An 18,126-nucleotide genomic window follows, 5' to 3' on the forward strand; every position below is an offset into this window, starting at 1 on the left:
GATGGGCCATTGGTCTGACCCAGTAAGGCTATTCTTATGTTCCTGAATAATTGGTTATTTGAAACTAGAAAATTTCATGTTATCTCTGTTCTGCTTCATAGCATTTTGTGCTCTTCTCTTGTTTCACACTTGGATGCAGAGGAATTTAGCAGATCTTGTTGAGATGTAACATATTATCCCAGGACAAGCAGGCATGATATTCTCACACATGGGTGACGTCATCTACGGAGCCCCAGCGCGGACAGCTTTTTCAGCAAACTTGCTAGAAGTTTCAAGTTTGCACACTGCACCACGCATGTGCTAGCCTTCTCGCCACTAGAGGGCGCATCCCCACCTCGTGGTCCTCAGTTCATTTTCATCCGCGGAGCCAGAAGCCCTGTGGATAAAATTGTGCTATTATTGCCTTCTGTCGCCGCGGCTGTGTTCGGATTTTCGGCGCGGTCGCTGCGCTACGTTTATTTTCTTTCTTTGTTTTCTTTAATTCTCAAAAAAAAAAAAAAAAAAATTCAATTTTCTTTTCGCTCCGGGGGCTCCCGGTAGCCGTGGCCGAGGAACCTCGCTTGTTCCCGGCCTTGTTTTGGGCCCATGTCCCGGCCCGTAACGGGTTTTAAGAAGTGTGGTAAGTGTGATAGACTTTTGTCCATCACTGACCCTCACAGGTGCTGTATTCGGTGTTTGGGGCCCCATCACCCGACAGCATCGTGCCCTAAGTGTGCCACCTTCCAGAAACGGGCCCTTACTCGTCGCAAGGCCCGCATGGCTGATCTCTTTGCCGTCGATACCCCGACGGGGAAGGCCTCGAGCTCGGCCTCGGCTTCGGCCCCGGCCTCGACCTCGGCCTCGACATCGGACCCCTCGGCTCCCGCGAAGTCGGTTGCCTCGCAGAAGCAAGCCCCGGGTAAGTCTCCACTTCCTTCCTCAGTTTCATCTAACAGGAAGCCATCCTCGGGCTCGTCGGCGGCGGGACCGTCGACCTCGACCCAGCCCAAGGTGTCGAAGGGGTTAGCCCCGAGGGAATACTCGAAACCGAGGTCGCCCTCTGCGGAGCGCCCCCAGGTGCTGCCTCCGGGTCTCACTATCCCGGCGTTCCAGGAGTTGCTTCGCGCTTTAATCTCCTCGGAGCTTTCCGGGGCCATTGAGACCTTGCAGCAGGCTTCGGCCTCGCCTTCGGTCTCTGGGGCCCCGCAGTTGGTGACCTCGGCCTCGGGCACCGGCCTTTCAGCGGCCGAAGCTCCCTCGGCCTCGACCTCGACGCTTCCCTCGGATCCGACCCCGGTGAGACAGCCCGAGGTCAGTGTGCGATCCCGAGACAAGCAGCGCCGGGTACGCCGGATCTCCTCGTCCTCGTCCCCGAGGTCGTCACGGGGCTCCTCGCCCTCGAGTAAGCCTCGGGCGAAGCACCGCCTTAAAAAGGCTAAGCGGTCTCGAGCCTCGCCTCTGAGGAGTCGTCGTTCGACCCCGCCCGAGACCGGAGCCTTGCGTGTCGAGGAACTCCGCCTCGACAACCCAGATCTTTTACGGTCCCCGATCAGGGAGAGTTCCCGTGCCTCCTCACCGAGGCGGAAAGGACGGGCCTCCATACCCCGTACCCCGGGGGGTTCCCCACGGGGGTCTCTTCGGCGGACGGTGTCCCCGACTCCTTCGAGGTCACGGGAGCGTGCCTCTTGGGGTTCGGGGTCCGGGGGACAGTTCGGGTATTCTCGCCAGGCCTCTCCTTTCGGCTCCGTTGAGAAGTCTCGGTCACCCTCCCCGCCTGCACGGACATCTTCTTTTTCAAAGTTTGTCCATGACATGGCGAAGGCTTTGGGGGTGGACCTGTCGGCAGGGTCACACTATACCAAAGAATTTTTGGAGGAACAGGATTCTCCTGCCCCTCAGCGGGAATCCCCCCGCCTCCCGCTTAACAAGGTCCTCCTTCAAACCTTGCTGCGGAACCTTGAGACCCCTCTTACAGTGGCGGTAGTGCCCACCAAGATGGAATCCAAATACCGGACCCTTCCCCCTAAGGGGTTTGACAAGGGACAACTCTCCCATCAGTCGCTCTTGGTGGAGTCGGCTCTTAAGCGCACGCAGCCTTCTAGAGTCTCGGCTGCTGTCCCCCCGGGGAGAGAGGGTCGGACCCTAGATAAATTCGGCCGTCGTCTGTACGCGAATTCCCAGATGGCCACAAGGGTCCTCAACTATGCTTTCGCCTACTCTTCCTACCTCAGGTCCATGGTCAAGGATCTGCCGGATTTTCAGGGGGTGATCCCGGAGTCGCACAGGGATAAATTTGCCACCTTTGCGTCGAACCTGTCCCAGCTCAGATTCTATCTGTTTCATGCGGTATATGACGCCTTTGAGCTTGCCTCGAGGGTCTCGGCTTGTGCGGTAGCCATGCGCCGGCTGGCGTGGCTACGGACCCTCGAGATGGACCCCAACCTGCAGGAGCGATTGGCCAATCTACCCTGCGTCGGGTCGGAGTTATTCGACGACTCCCTGGATGCGGCCACCAAGAGGCTTTCTGAGCAAGAGCGCTCTCTGGCGTCTCTGGTTCGTCCAAAGCCTAAGCCGCCGGCTCAGAGACCTTTTAAACAGCCGCCTAGGCGGTACCCTCAAAAATCCACACCGGCCTTTTCGAGGCCTCCACCCCGTCGCCCTACCCAACAGGGTAGAGGGGGGCCCGCCAAACCCGCTGCGCAGGGGGCGTCCAAGCCGGCGCCGTCTTTTTGACGGGATGAGCGGCCGGGGGCTGGCCCCCGCCGCGAGGTCGCTCAACCCCCTCCCCATCGGGGGTCGGCTCACGGCTTTTGCCAGGGCTTGGTCTGGGATTACGTCAGACGCATGGGTGCTCCGGACCGTCTCAGAGGGCTATTCGTTAAACTTCTCCAGGCAGCCTACAGACATGCCCCCCGGGGCGTGCCCGTCCAATCGAAGCCAGTTGACCCTTCTCCGAGAGGAAGCCGGGGCCTTGTTGAGCCTTCGGGCGGTCGAAAGGGTGCCTCTCGATCAGCGAGGCCGGGGATTTTATTCCCGTTACTTTTTGGTCCCGAAGAAGACCGGGGACTTGCGCCCCATTTTGGACCTCCGGAAGCTCAACAAGTTCCTGGTCAGGGAGAAGTTCCATATGTTATCGCTTCCGATTCTATATCCTCTGTTGGACGAGGGGGACTGGATGTGCTCCCTCGATTTGAAGGAAGCGTACACCCATGTTCCGGTGCATCCCGACTTTCGGAAGTTTTTAAGATTTCAGGTCGGGGACTTGCACCTACAATACCGTGTACTACCCTTCGGTCTGGCTTCGTCCCCTCGGGTATTCACGAAATGCATGGTGGTGGTCGCGGCTGCTCTGCGATCCCGGGGGTTGCAGGTCTTTCCCTATCTGGACGATTGGCTGATCAAGGCCCCGACAAGGGAGGGAGTTATTTCAGCGACCCAACAGACTATCACGCTTCTTCAGGGTCTAGGGTTCGAGGTGAACTTTCCCAAGTCTCACTTGCAGCCGACTCAATCCCTCCAGTTTATAGGGGCCGTGCTGGACACGGTTCTCCTCCGTGCCTTCCTTCCTTCTCCACGACTGGAGGCCCTGCTTCGCCTGGGCCGGCAGGTTTCGCAACTGCAGGTAGTGTCGGCTCAACGCATGATGGTGCTTTTGGGGCACATGGCGTCGACGGTCCAAGTGACCCCATTTGCTCGGTTGCACCTGAGGATTCCTCAGTGGACCTTGGCCTCGCAATGGCATCAGGACCGCGACCCGCTGTCTCGACGTTTGACTGTGACTCCGTCTTTCAGACGCTCGCTCCGTTGGTGGACCAACTCTACCAATCTGTCCGGAGGTTTGCTCTTTCGCGTCCCTCCGCATTGCAAGGTCCTGACCACGGACTCTTCGGAGTATGCGTGGGGGGCTCATCTAGACGGTTTACGAACGCAAGGCCTATGGTCGGCCACGGATCGTCGGTGTCACATCAACGTGTTGGAACTTCGTGCCATTTATCTGGCCGCTCGGGCCTTCGGTCACCTCCTGCACGATCGAGTGGTTCTCGTTCGGACAGACAACCAGGTGGCAATGTATTACGTCAACAAGCAAGGGGGGACGGGCTCTTGGCCTCTGTGCCAGGAAGCCCTGCGGCTTTGGACATGGGCCGTCTCTCAGAACATTTTCTTGCGGGCGGTTTACATTCAGGGGGAGCTGAATTGTCTGGCAGACAAACTCAGTCGTCTCCTCCAGCCGCACGAGTGGTCGCTGAACTCCCGAGTTCTACGCGAGGTCTTCGACCGATGGGGGACTCCTCAGGTGGATCTGTTTGCTTCGCCCGAGACTTGCAAACTACCCCTCTACTGTTCTCGGATGTACTCCCGGGACCGTCTCGAGGCCGATGCTTTTCTTCTCGACTGGGAGGGGAGGTTCCTTTATGCGTTCCCTCCTTTTCCTCTAATTTTGAGAACGCTGGTTCATCTAAAATCGACCAAAGCAACTATGATTCTCATTGCGCCTCGTTGGCCAAGACAACACTGGTTCTCCCTGCTTCTTCAACTCAGTGTCAGGGAGCCTCTGCTTCTGCCTGTCTTTCCCTCTCTGCTGTCTCAGAGTCGGGGTTCGCTGTTACATCCCAATCTTCAGTCGTTACATCTGACCGCTTGGTTCCTTTCCCCTTGACTTCGATTCCGGTTTCTCACTCAGTGCGGGAAATCCTAGAGGCCTCTCGCAAAGTGTCGACTAGGCTTTGTTATGCCCAGAAGTGGACCAGATTTTCTTCCTGGTGCTCCACCAACCACCTTGACCCGGGTTCAGTTCCTGTGTCTTCGGTCCTGGAATATCTGTTGCATCTGTCGAATTCTGGTCTGAAGACGACTTCCATTCGAGTGCATCTTAGTGCAATTGCTGCATTTCATCAACATCTCGAGGGTCGTTCCCTCTCTTTGCATCCTCTGGTTTCTCGTTTCATGAGGGGTCTTGTGAATGTTCATCCTCCTCTCAAGCCTCCCCCTGTGGTATGGGATCTTAATGTGGTCTTGGCTCAACTGATGAAACCTCCTTTTGAGCCTATCGATAAAGCTCTTCTTAAATTTCTCACTTGGAAAGTAGTCTTTTTGATTGCGCTCACGTCCGCTCGTCGGATTAGCGAGCTACAGGCTTTGGTGGCGGACCCTCCTTTCACGGTGTTTCATCATGACAAGGTGGTTCTTCGCACCCATCCCAAATTTTTGCCTAAGGTTGTGTCTGATTTCCACCTCAATCAGTCCATTGTTCTTCCGGTCTTTTTTCCGAAGCCCCATTCTCATCCTGGTGAAACGGCGCTTCACACGCTTGACTGTAAGAGGGCGTTGGCTTTTTATCTCCAACGTACTAAGTCTCATCGGAAGGTTCCTCAATTATTTTTGTCCTTTGATCCTAATCGGATAGGACATCCGGTTTCCAAGCGTACCTTGTCCAACTGGTTAGCTGCTTGTATCTTTTTTTGCTACGCTCAGGCTGGTCTCCCGCTCTCGGGTCGAGTCACGGGGCATAAGGTCCGGGCGATGGCAGCTTCGGTTGCTTTCCTCCGTTCTACTCCTATGGAGGACATATGTAAAGCTGCCACCTGGTCTTCGGTTCATACGTTCACCTCCCACTACTGTCTGGACTCCTTGTCCAGGAGTGACGGCCGGTTTGGCCAGTCGGTGTTACGTAACCTGTTTTCCTAAATTGCCATCTTCCCACCTGCCCTCTTTCTGGTTGGCTTGGAGGTCACCCATGTGTGAGAATATCATGCCTGCTTGTCCTGGGATAAAGCACAGTTACTTACCGTAACAGGTGTTATCCAGGGACAGCAGGCATATATTCTCACAACCCGCCCACCTCCCCGGGGATGGCTTTTCTTTGCTGGATATGGAACGGAGGACCACGAGGTGGGGATGCGCCCTCTAGTGGCGAGAAGGCTAGCACATGCGTGGTGCAGTGTGCAAACTTGAAACTTCTAGCAAGTTTGCTGAAAAAGCTGTCCGCGCTGGGGCTCCGTAGATGACGTCACCCATGTGTGAGAATATATGCCTGCTGTCCCTGGATAACACCTGTTACGGTAAGTAACTGTGCTATATAGTAACATAATAAATGACGGCAGATAAAGACCTGAATGGTCCATCCAGTCTGCCCAACCATACATGCTCCAGTAGGGAAAAGGAGGTATTGATGCCCCTGTATAAGACTCTGTTGAGACCTCATTTAGAATATTGTGTACAATTCTGGAGACCACACCTTTAAAAAGATATAAAAAGGATGGAGTCGGTCCAGAGGAAGGCTACTAAAATGGGGCATGGTCTTTATCATAAGGCATATGGGGACAGACTTAAAGATCTCAATCTATATACTTTGGAGGAAAGGAGGGAGAGGGGGGTATATGATAAGAGATGTTTAAATTCAAAATTTGTATAAGAATGTTATTAGCCAAGGGGTGGGGATACCCCCTGAAAAACCATTTATATTCAGTGGAGAAAAAGCCTCAACTATCAACAATATACAGACGGCAACCCAATGGGTTTTTCAGCCAGTCTAATTCTGTATCATAGGAAAAAAAACTCCACAAATTTTTCAAATGTAGTTTTTCAAACTGGGAAAAAATCCCACCACTGTGCACAGGGAGTTTTTTGCCTATGATACAGAATTAGACTGGCTGAAAAACTCATTGGGTAGCCATCTGTATATTGTTGATAGTTGAGGCTTTTTCTCCACTGAATATAAATGGTTTTTCTGGGGGTATCCCTACCACTTGGCTAATAACATTCTTATACAAATTTTGAATTTATATTTTGTTATTTCAATTAGTATTCTTGAGAGACGTTTAAATACCTACGTGATGTAAATGTGCATGAGTCAAGCCTCTTTCATTTGAAAGGAAGCTCTGGAGTAGAGAATGACACAATGACGGTTACCCGTGGCTAGCTGAAACGGTGAAGAAAAAAAAACTGGTTGCTGTGGCCTTGTCCCCGCAGTAAGGTATCTGCCGCTTTGCTTCCCTTCCCACCCCTCCTAGTCGTTAGCCCTCCTTGCGATCGCAACACTTGTTCTCTCCCGACAGCGGCACAAAACCCCCCAAAACAACATCCAGGCATCTCTTCCTCTCGTCTAGCCACCTACCTCCCTTCCCCTTACCTTCACGTGCGTGCTTCAGAATGTTCTCTTTCTGAGGTGTATGGACATGGTAACTGTTCTCACAAGTCCCGAGCGACTGCCCCAAAGCTTCTCTGCTAACACACTTCTGTTTCCGCCTGGGTGGCTTGCTTCAGCGGAGAAGCTTTGGGGCAAGCACTTGTGAGAACGGTTACCATGTCTGAACACCTCAGAAAGAGAACATTCTGAAGAACACCCACGAAGGTGAGGGGAAGGGAGAGGGAGGTGACGAGACAAGGGGAATAGGTTGAGTGGTGCTGAAGGGAAGTGAGGAGGGGAGAGAGCGAGGAACAGCCGCTGAAGGAAAGTGGAGAGAGAGGGAGGAGCAGACGCTGGATGAAAGTGGAGAAGGGAGAGAGAGGGAAGCAGATGCTGGTTGGAAGGGGAGAGTGAGAGAGGGGAACAGATGCTGAAAGTTGAGAGAGAGAGGGAGCAGGAAGGAAGTGGGGAGGAGAGAAAGGGGAGCAGACGCTGGATGAGAGGGGGAGAGAGAGAGAGGGGAACAGACACTGGATGGGAGAGAAGAGAGGAGAGCAGTCTCTAGAAGGAAGTGGAGAGAAGAGAGAGAACACATATTGGATTGAAGGAGGGGATAAAGAAAAAGGGCACATGCTGGATTGGGTGAAGAGGATAGAGTTAGTGAAATACTGGAAGGGGTGAAGGAAAGAGGTGGCAAGCTGTAGGTAGACATAATAAAAGGGAAATTGAGGACTGGAAAGTAAGAAAGTGGACAAGGGGTAGAAAACAAATTGAGAAGGAAGAGCAATAAAGGAAGGGAAAGGGAGAGGAAAGAGAGATACCAGAACATTGGGGGAGGGGGAGGAGACAGATACCAGATCTGAAGGGAGGAAAGAGATGCTAAAAACCACCTGGGGGAGGGAGTGAGAGATGGAAGGGAAGACAGAGATACCAGACCATGGGGGGAGCAGAGGGAAGAAGATGGGTGCCAGACCAATGGGGGGAGGGGAGGGAGAGAGAAATAGAAGGGAGAGGCCTATAGTTTCTGGTAGAGGCATAGAAATAGAGCAGATGCCATATGGAAAAGGCAGAGCGAAGGCAGACAGTGGATGGAAGGAAGAGAATGACGAGAAGATGAGGAAAGCAAAAACACAACAAAGGTAGAAAAAAAATTTATTTTATTTTTTTTGTTGTTTAAGGATAAAGTAGTATTGTAGCTGCATTGATAAACATTTATAAACAAAGCCCTGCTAGCTGAAGATCTCATCCTTTAGTTCGGCCGCCAGAACTCTGATTTATAAAATTACAATAGTTTCTTTTTATACTTTAATAAAATAAGTTCAGTATAAAACTATTTGAGGTTTGTGTGGATGGGATCAGATGGCTTGCGGAGACAGGGTGGAGATGGGGACCGAGCTCATGGGGATGGGTTGGGGACAGGGACCGAGCTCACGGGGATGGTGTTGGGATGGGGACCAAGTTTGCAGGGATGGGGTGGATAGGGGGACAAATTTTTTCCCTTGTGTCATTCTCTACTATGGAATGAGATGGCATAGGATGAAATTAAGAGGTGATAGGCTCAGGAGTAATCTAAGGAAATACATTTTTACAGAAAGGGTGGTAGATGTGTGGAACAATCTCCCGGTAGAAGTGGTGGAGACAGAGACTGTCTGATTTCAAGAAAGCCTGGGATAGTCACATGGGATCTCTTAGAGAGAGGAAGAGATAATGGTTACTGCAGATGGACAGACTGAATGATCCATTTGGCCTTTATCTGCCATCATGCTTCTAGGTTTCTATTTAATTTAAATGGTTCTTTTTCTTAGATATTTCTGGGCCAGAACCCTAGAGCCCTGCCTGGTAGTTTCTTAGGTTCTATCTACTGCAGTCTCCGCCAAAGCTCACTCCAGCCCATCTTAACCATCCCAGCCATTGAAGACCTCCCCAGCCCATTCTCAACTGAATTCTTTTTTTTTCCCTTCTTTTTTATGTATTTCTGACGGGCTAAGAATGTCTGTTCATGGCCAAAATATTTTCCAAAAATTTATTGGGATAGGATGAAACTTTGTATGTGAGAAAAATTGGTAAAAAGACGTAGTGAATTTGAAAATAGGTCAGATTGGATTGCAAGCCCCAGAGAAATAAGCCCCCTCCTCTGAAACATAGCAGTTAGAGAGTTATTTCAAATGGCCTCTCCCCATTCTCTATTCCCCCCCTAAAAAAACCCCTCTTGCACAAACGTCTTGCAACCCTAAAAAACTAACACCTGAAACTGCCCCACTTCCAGCAAGCTGTCCCAACTTACTACTACTACTATTAATTATTTCTAGAGCACTACTAGACATATGCAGTGCTTCTCACAATCAGCCCTACTCAAAAAATACACACACCCTGCCTACATCCCCACAAACTATCCCTGAAACGTGCCCCAAACCTCTCAAACTGCCCCCTGAAACTCTATCATTATTCTTCAACTTGCTTCTTCCCTCACAAACTACCTACACTAATGCTGCATCACCCTGTTAACTGCCGCACACCCAAAAAGTACCCTCTGCAATTATCCTACTTCCAAAAGTTATCACAACAAACTGTCACTTACCCCTAAAAACTACTACTTTACAATAGAGAGTTGTGCGGAAACAGAAATCCCACCCGTCCCCACTGGAATCTCCTCCGTCCCTACCCGTCCCCGCGAGGAATACCACCCATTTCTGCCCATAAAAGTTATCTGCCTTCATAAAAAGCAGCAATTACTTCAGAAAGTTGGTTTTTTTTAAGTCTTAGTTTATTTAAACCAACCATAAAATACAATATAAACAAATAACTGAATAGAAATAAGAGATACATACATCACCGAAAAGGCACTTTAAACTTCACGGCCTCTTTTACAAAGCTGCGCGGCAACATCCCTGAAGCCCGTTAAATCTCTATGGGCTTCGGGGCCGTTAGCGCAGCTTTGTTAAAGAGGCCATTAGTTTAAAGTATAATGGTTGCATAAGAAAAATGTGCAGTAAGTTTAAACTTTAAATGATTTTGAATATTGACCCATATTGCTTCAAAAATAATCATGTTGACTGTACATATATTCTGATTGTAATGATATTTGGAAAAAAAAAGTTGGTAACACTTAAGTAAGTCAGGGATAATTATTTCTTAAGTCCATCAACAGTATGTGGTCCAAGCTGTGATCGTCTATCCTCCAGAACACGCCCAGCCGATGAAAAAGACCGCTCAGATGATGTGCTGGCAATAGGCACTCCAAGGACTCGTCTGGCAACTTCAGAAAGTTTTCTCCACTTTGTAGATTTTGTCTTCCAATAACACAAGATATCCTCTGTGATTTCTTCAGTAGACGACAAGTATGCATCCACCTGAGAAAAGCAGATTACATAGTTTAGAAGGTGTATCTAGCTAGTAATATTGTCATAAGATAAAATATTGAACTATGTAAAGAAAATATATACATACTTCAGACATATTTGAAGAAGTTGAAGAATATGTCTTCAAAGAAACTTTCATCTAGTTTTATTTTTTTATTGTGATGCTGCAAGACAGATGAGTCATCTTGAGTGTCTGCTGCTGGCCTATCTACCATCTCTTTCAAACTGGACAATGCCCACGCATATTCTGTTGGTGCTAATACTCCGAAATTGCCTTTTAACTGTGGATCCAGCAAATCAGCAGTACAATGTAACTGATGAACTGGGAAGTATTTATCCAACATGTTAAGCAGATGGGTTTTCAGCTGTATGATGATGCAACTGTCAGAAGGCTTTGCAGCGAAGTGCTTTTGCAGCTTTATTTTTGTAGGTAATACCCGATGCAATGAGGGGCTCTTGTCAGTTGAGAGGCATTTTGCAGCCACATCAACAGGTTCCAAAACCTGAATGACATCAGCCAACAAGTCTTCATTGATATCAGCCCGCAGACGCAAATCATTTCTATTAAAATTTGGCACTGTGCTCAATGCATGAAGATCAAAAAAATTGGATGATACTGATTTCAGTGTCAACAGCACACTGTTCCATCGCGTTGATACACATTGCTTAAGTGTTGTTAACAGCTGATTGTTAATTTTTGTGCGTTTTGCCAATGTCACCAGTTCTTTCGAGGTGTCAATAAGTTTGGCGACCTCGTGTGGCAAACCAGTGCCCTGCAAATTAGTCTGCTGCAGTCCTATGTGACAAAATGAGATTCAGATTATGACATGAACATCCAATCCACATGTATTCTCGAAAGGCAGCTTTCATATTACTGCCATTGTCTGTGGTGAACACATTGCCTTGATGATGTGCCCTAAACTCATCCAGAATTGACTTTACTGTCCATTTTATATTTTCAGGTGTATGATATTCATCCAGTAATCGAGTAGCCAAGATACATGAGTCAGTTAGCCAGTTAGTAACATACTGTACAGTCACAGTTATGTAGCTGTGGTTGCTTTGCTTGTGTGTCCAGAGATCAATTGTTACCTCAAACTGAGGTACTGAGGCTAACTTGTCGATGAGTGTGATCTTCTGTTTCTCCACAACACCATCAAGATGACGAGAGATAGTTGACCTACAGGGCAGGAATTTGTCCAGGTCAACAGTCCCATATTTAGCACCTATGGAGACGAGCTTCATTGACAAGTTCCTAAATCCTTCCCCTTCAACAAAAGAAAAAGGCCTGACATCTGTTGCACAGATAGCAACCAAAACATCAGCTACCTCAGATTTTAGATTACCAGGTACTTAATTGGTATTATTTGACAGAGAAAAACCTGGTAGTGCTGTAATCTTTGTTGCTGGCATCCGGTTTGCACAATAGTCCTTGTGAGCCCATAAGCCATTGGTTCCATCACGTGATCTCCAAGAGAGAATTGTCTTGCACCTTGAGCAAAGTGCAAAAGGCAGTTCTTTGCTATCAACCATTACCACTTTAAAAAATCTCCATACTTCACTCTTGCCCTTATTTGTTGCATATGAAATACGGTCGCTGTTTGAATCTACAAGTTTCTGAACTCCAGTTTTCTTCTCCATCACAACAAATAACAGAAATCAGTCTCTGTAACCAATATAAAAGGAAAAATTAAAATGTATTTCTGACTGTACTGAGCAAAATGTGGTCTCTAGGCTCCGGATGGCATCTCCCATTTGAAACAAAACTAACCATATAAATGATTTTGAATATTGACTCATATTGCCTCAAAAATAATCATGTTTATTGTACATTTATTCTAATTGTAATGATTTTTGGAAATTGCTTGTATATCTTTTAAAAACAAAACCGTTACCCAATAAAACCTTTATGAAAGCTTTGAAATTATTTATACTCTGATCTGATCTGATCCACATAATAGTAACTTCCTGATAACAGGTCACACAATCTTTATGATCACCTTGAGAGAAATAGACCATCCCCTCAGTGCTAATACTTTAAGGGCTCTTTTTACTAAGCTGCGGTAGCATTTTTAGCGCACGCTAACTCCCGCGCTACGCAGAAAAACTAACGGCAGCTCAATGGAGGCGTTAGCTACTAGTGCGTGTGGCATTGCAGCATGCGCTAAAACCGCTAGTGCAGCTTAGTAAAAGGATCCCTAACTGTCATTACAAACAGACCAGTGTTTAGCCTGAGCCCCTGGTATCACACTGGACAAACCCAATGCAGTGCAAACAAATGAAATGAGATTATTCTTGAAGATATGAAATCCACGCCAATAAATTAATACTTGATTCTAATGATTACAATTTATAAAACTCTGTATAGACATTGAGACATTTTCATTCACTTGGATTCCCAGGAGGAATTGGAAAACGGGCAGTAAGTCTTATTTGCTGGAAATTGGCCAAACAATACTGAGCCAGCACTAATTTCTGTTTTCACCACCTACTGTAGAAGGGGTTAATAAAAATGGGTTGCCATTATAAAACAGGCACATGTTAGACTGCTCATATAGGTGACCTGTTATGAAAGGAACTCTCAGGATTCCTTTTACAAAGCCGCACTAGGGCCTTAATGCGCGGAATAGCGCGCACAAAATTGCCGCACGCGCTAGCCGCTACTGCCTCCTTTTGAGCAGGCAGTAGATTTTCGACTAGTGCGCGTTAAAAACGCTAGCACACCTTTGTAAAAAGAGCCCTAGGTCTAAATACCTGTTCCTATAGAACAGATGCATAAGTAAATGCTGAGATTTTGGCAAGTAAGTATGTTAAGCAGGCTTTTTATTCCACCTTTACCTATTCAGATCAAGGTAAGATGACATTACAAGAGGTTGGGTCAGTTACCCAGGAAGTTATAATGGACAGTTTGACACGGGCATTCAATCCAGTTTCTAGTACAGGTAGATCAGTACAGTTATTAATACAGCTAGGTCACAGTTAGAAATACATAGGGACTGATTCTGTAAAGGGCACCTAAAGTTAGGCACCTCTTAAGCACCTAACTTGCCCCCTCCTTTACAAAGCCGTGCTAGCGTTTTTAGCGCCGGTGGCCGCAGTAACACTTCCGACGTTCATGAGCTGTTACCGTCATGGCCAGCACTAAAAACACTAGTGTGGCTATGTAAAAGAGGGGGTTAATTGGCAAAATACTTAGGCGCTATACCACTCTTAGCACTAATAGTGCGGCAAAGCAGTTTATAATAATACTCGTATTAAGGCCATACAGATATCTGCCCTTGCTTTTCTGTTATCACAGAAGGCTCCAGTTACAACATAAGTCCACACGAGCTCACACACAAAACAGGAATATTGCCCCAAGTGTGTATTTTTCTATTTATGTAATATACTAGTATTTTATTATTAAAACATATTTTATTGAAACTGGCATGGATTCAATTTGCTCAATATAATTTAAAAGTGTAATATCCTATTCAACTTTTGTTAATGACACATCACCCTTCCACTATGGTACTCATAGGCAGTAACTTCTTTCTTTTTATTAATATAAAAAGACAGAGGTTACTGCCTATGAGTACCATAGTAGAAGGGTGTTGTGATAATAAAAATAGACCATAAATAATTTTTAGCAAATAAAACATAATCAGATAAAGGACGTCCAAGTATATAAATATACAAATGTGAACAAATAAAGATATGTACAGTATATAAATGTAATACAAATACTGAGACATAAAAGTAATGAATAATAATATATCATAAAAAACATTTAGGCATAAATATGTGCTGAAAGGGAAACGCATTTCATGTGTGTTGAAAAAACAGCAAATAATAAGCAAAAAACAAACCTTTACAAAAGAAACCCAAAAATGTATTACCTAATCTCGGTCTCCTCCTCAACTTGTGGCTCTGGTCAGGTCAGGTGACGTGAGGTGGTCCTCCTCTCACTGCTCTAAATGCTCCTCCGGTTCTCGGGTCTCTCTCTGTCGGGGCCTTTGGGCTCAGTCGGGTGACGGTCCTCCTCGGCTCAGGGGCAGGGCTCAGGCCGGCTCCTCCAGGTCTGTTGGTCTCCTCGTCGGGTGCGGTCTCTCTTTGGAGGGATCAGCTGGGTCCTCGAGGGTCGTCCTCCTTGGATCCCTTTGGGGGGATCGGCTCGGGTCTGTCCGTAAAGGCTCCTCCTCAGTCTCTGTCGGGGTCTTTGGAGGGGGAGATCAGCAGCTCAGTTGGGTGGTCCTCCTCAACTGGGGGCTCGGGTTGGGTCAGGGCCCGGGGATCTTCGGGTCTGGTCCTGGCATGGGGCATGGGGTTCTTCGGGTCTGGTCACTGGTGAGGGTCTCCTCAGGTCACTCGGGGCCTCCTTGGTCCTCCTCCTCGACTCCCTTGTCCCTTTCGGGGTATCGGCTCAGGTCGGGTGGCTGGGCTCCTCCTTGGCTCGGTTCCGGTCCAGTGGGTCCTCCTCAGGTCAGGTGTAGGTCTCTGTCGGGGCCTTTGGTTGGGGTATCGGTCGGCTCATTAAGTACTGGCTGTCTTCCCACTCTAGCCTTGCATGTGACATCTCTCGGCCAATCAGCAGCAAGGCTCCCTGTCTGCGTACGTGTGCATACGTGCTGAGCTCACTGCTCAGCATGGCTCCAGTCTGCTGTTCTCGCTGCAGCGCCGGTCTCTTAATTAAATTTCAATTTGATCCATGGAGGTCACGGAGAATAAGGTAGGCCTCTGAAATCCCGATTCCATCCCTGTGGGAGTCCCGTGGTTGTGTGGGGGCTCCGTGGGAATCCCGTTGACCAGGGTGGGATCCCTGTGGGAGTCCCGTGTAGCAGGGAGGAGGGGGGGAAATACCCGTGGGTGCCCGCAATCCCCGTTCCCGTGCAGACCTCTACTTTACAACTGCCTTACACCTGAAAACTATCCCTTTCCTTAATCTGTTCCAAACCAAAAGAATAATCTCACAAACTACCCCCTCCCTCCATAGAATATACAGTATACTGATTGATTGATTTATTTTAAAACTTTCTATACCGTCTAAGGCCTAATTGGTTTACATAGTACTACATACATAAATTTGTAAAACAAAGTAAGAACATGTAAACATAAATGAGCAAATCCTCAAAGGATCAAAACCAAAAAAGGCCTATACAAACAATTATGAAGAGGTTCTCAAAAATCAGCAGTCATGAGGAATCAATATCTAGAGAAAGGCATTTATTACGAATAATTGTGTTTTAAGTAATTTCCTAAATGTGCCTGTTTTAGTTTTTTTTCTAGTCTAGTTCCTTTTCTAATGTCGAGCTCCAAATTGATAACCTGGTTTATAAAATTAAGTTTTAGTTTAGTGAGTTCCACAATTTAACCCCTGCACAACAAAAGGTCATTGCGCGCTGGTCTCAACATATTTTGGGTTAACATTTGCCTTTAATAAGGCTGAATTCTCAGAGTGCAGTGATCTTTTTGGTAGGTAGGTAGTCATCTTGCTCTTAAATAGTTCAGGTATAGTAACCGTACAGTAAGTTTGCTGAAAGTATTTTTGTCTGTGTGTGTGTGTATTAGGGAAGCACCATGGCGTCACTCAGACTCAGAAGGTGGTGGAAGCTGAAAAGGAAGTGGAGATGACAGTGGTGCATGAACATGACCATGCCACGTTACATGCTTACATTGGTGTCTCCTTAGTCCTGGGATTTGTTTTCATGCTTTTGGTTGATCAGATAGGCAGCTCCCATGTGCACTCAGCAGATGGTAAGTAAAGGTTTCTTATACTCATCAGTCTAGACCAGAAAAGTTCTCAAACCTACAGTGAATATTGATGAGTTAGATTTGCATGCACTCATGAATATTCATTGTGGGTATCCTGAAAATCTGACTGTCTAGGGTTCCTCCAGGACAGGTTTGGGAACCACTGATCTAGAATCCATTGATTCGATTCCTGATGCAACACACTGTAAAGAACTTTCCTTTTAGAATATCAGTTATTTTCCCTCTCTTGGGGACAACTAAATTTAAAATTTTCCTTCTCCAGTTAAGGAAGGAACGTTAAAACAGGCAAGTATTTATGTTGTAAACTATATATTTCTTTTTAATTAAATAATAACATAATTAGTGAAGTATCTTGTATCCTTTTGCTGTATTTCACACTCTCTTGCCCTTGGTAAGCCTAGAAGTACTTGAGCACCACTTTTTATCAAAGGTCTCTTTACATTTTGAGTCAGATATAAGTTAAAGTTTTTTGTCCATTTTTGATAATTTTATAAAGCATTTCTCGCATGTGAACAGCTTCTTATAAAATTACCCCACAGGTTCACCATATGATCAGTAATAGTACCCTGTTTCCCCGAATATATGACACTGTCTTATATTTTTAAAAACTCCAAAATATGCACAAGGTCTTATTTTCAGGGGGATGTCTTATTTTTCCATGAAGAAGAATACAGTACACATTTATTGCTGAAAAAAAGACATTTATTACCTGTATATGGTACAGGTCATCACAAATCAGAAAAGCTGTATCACAAACCAGAAAAAACTGTATCACAAACCAGAAAAACATTTAAGGCCCTGATTCTCCAAAAGTGCGTCCCGATTTTAGGCAGCTGTAGACGTCCTACAGCTGTCTAATCAGCCAATCGGGATGCACGTTTTTTTAAAAAAAATGCTCCCCAGGCAGGCCGCCTGGGAGAGGCGTCCTATACTAAACGCCGATTCTGTAACCGGCGTCTTTAGAGAATCGGGTTAAATTAGACGCGGCCGCTATACTTATGGCAGCAAGGGATCTCCCTGCTGCAATATGTATAGCGGCCGCGGTTGTTGCGGCCGCCTGTCCCATCACCGACAGGAGAATGCCCAACTCTTCCTGTCGGAACCCCGGAACCCCCTCCCCCCCCAAACTCGTAATCGCCGACAGGAGGATGCCCAACTCCTCCTGTCGGAACCCCGGAACCCCCTCCCCCCCCAAACTCATAATCGCCGATAGGAGGATGCCCAACTCCTCCTGCCGGAAAGCCCAACGACCCCCCGCCCCAACTAATCTCCCTCCCCCAACTAACCTTTCAATGTTGGTCAGCTGGACGGGTCTTGCTGCCGTCCAGCCGACGGGTCTGCCTTGTGGAAATGAGACGGCACGCCCCTTCCCGGCCCATCCCCGCTAAATCTAAGGCCTGATTGGCCCATCAGGCCTTAGGATTAGTGGGGATGGGCGGACCCGCTATGCCTAAGGCCTGATTGGTCCAGGCTTCTACAGCCTGGGCCAATCAGGCCTTAGATTTAGCGGGGATGGGCCGGGAAGGGGCGTGCCGTCTCATTTCCACGAGGCAGACCCTTCGGCTGGACGGCAGCAAGACCCGTCCAGCTGACCAACATTGAAAGGTTAGTTGGGGGAGGGAGATTAGTTGGGGCGGGGGGGTCGTTGGGCTTTCCGGCAGGAGGAGTTGGGCATCCTCCTGTCGGCGATTACGAGTTTGGGGGGAGGGGGTTCCGGGGTTCCGACAGGAGGAGTTGGGCATCCTCCTGTCGGCGATTACGAGTTTGGGGGGGGGAGGGGGTTCCGGGATTCTGACAGGAGGAGTTGGGTATCCTCCTGTCGGCGATTATGAGTTTGGGGGGGGGGGGGTTCCGGGGTTCCGACAGGAGGAGTTGGGCATCCTCCTGTCGGCGATTACGAGTTGGGGGGGG

At 47.8% G+C, this 18,126-nt stretch overlaps 1 protein-coding gene across 3 annotated transcripts in view; it reads left to right on the forward strand.

Moving 5' to 3' along the window:
* SLC39A9 (solute carrier family 39 member 9) overlaps positions 1–18,126 on the forward strand; it is an 81,311-nt gene that overhangs the window by 33,396 nt on the left and 29,789 nt on the right. For all 3 annotated transcript variants that reach the window (XM_033952559.1, XM_033952558.1, XM_033952557.1), the window contains exon 3: positions 16,012–16,197. In XM_033952559.1, coding sequence (XP_033808450.1) covers positions 16,071–16,197 — 127 coding nt within the window. In that variant the 5' untranslated portion in view covers positions 16,012–16,070. The remainder of the gene's footprint in view (positions 1–16,011; positions 16,198–18,126) is intronic.

The sequence above is a fragment of the Geotrypetes seraphini genome, chromosome 7 (genome assembly GCF_902459505.1).
Source record: "Geotrypetes seraphini chromosome 7, aGeoSer1.1, whole genome shotgun sequence".
In the NCBI taxonomy this organism is placed as follows: Eukaryota; Metazoa; Chordata; class Amphibia; order Gymnophiona; family Dermophiidae; genus Geotrypetes; species Geotrypetes seraphini.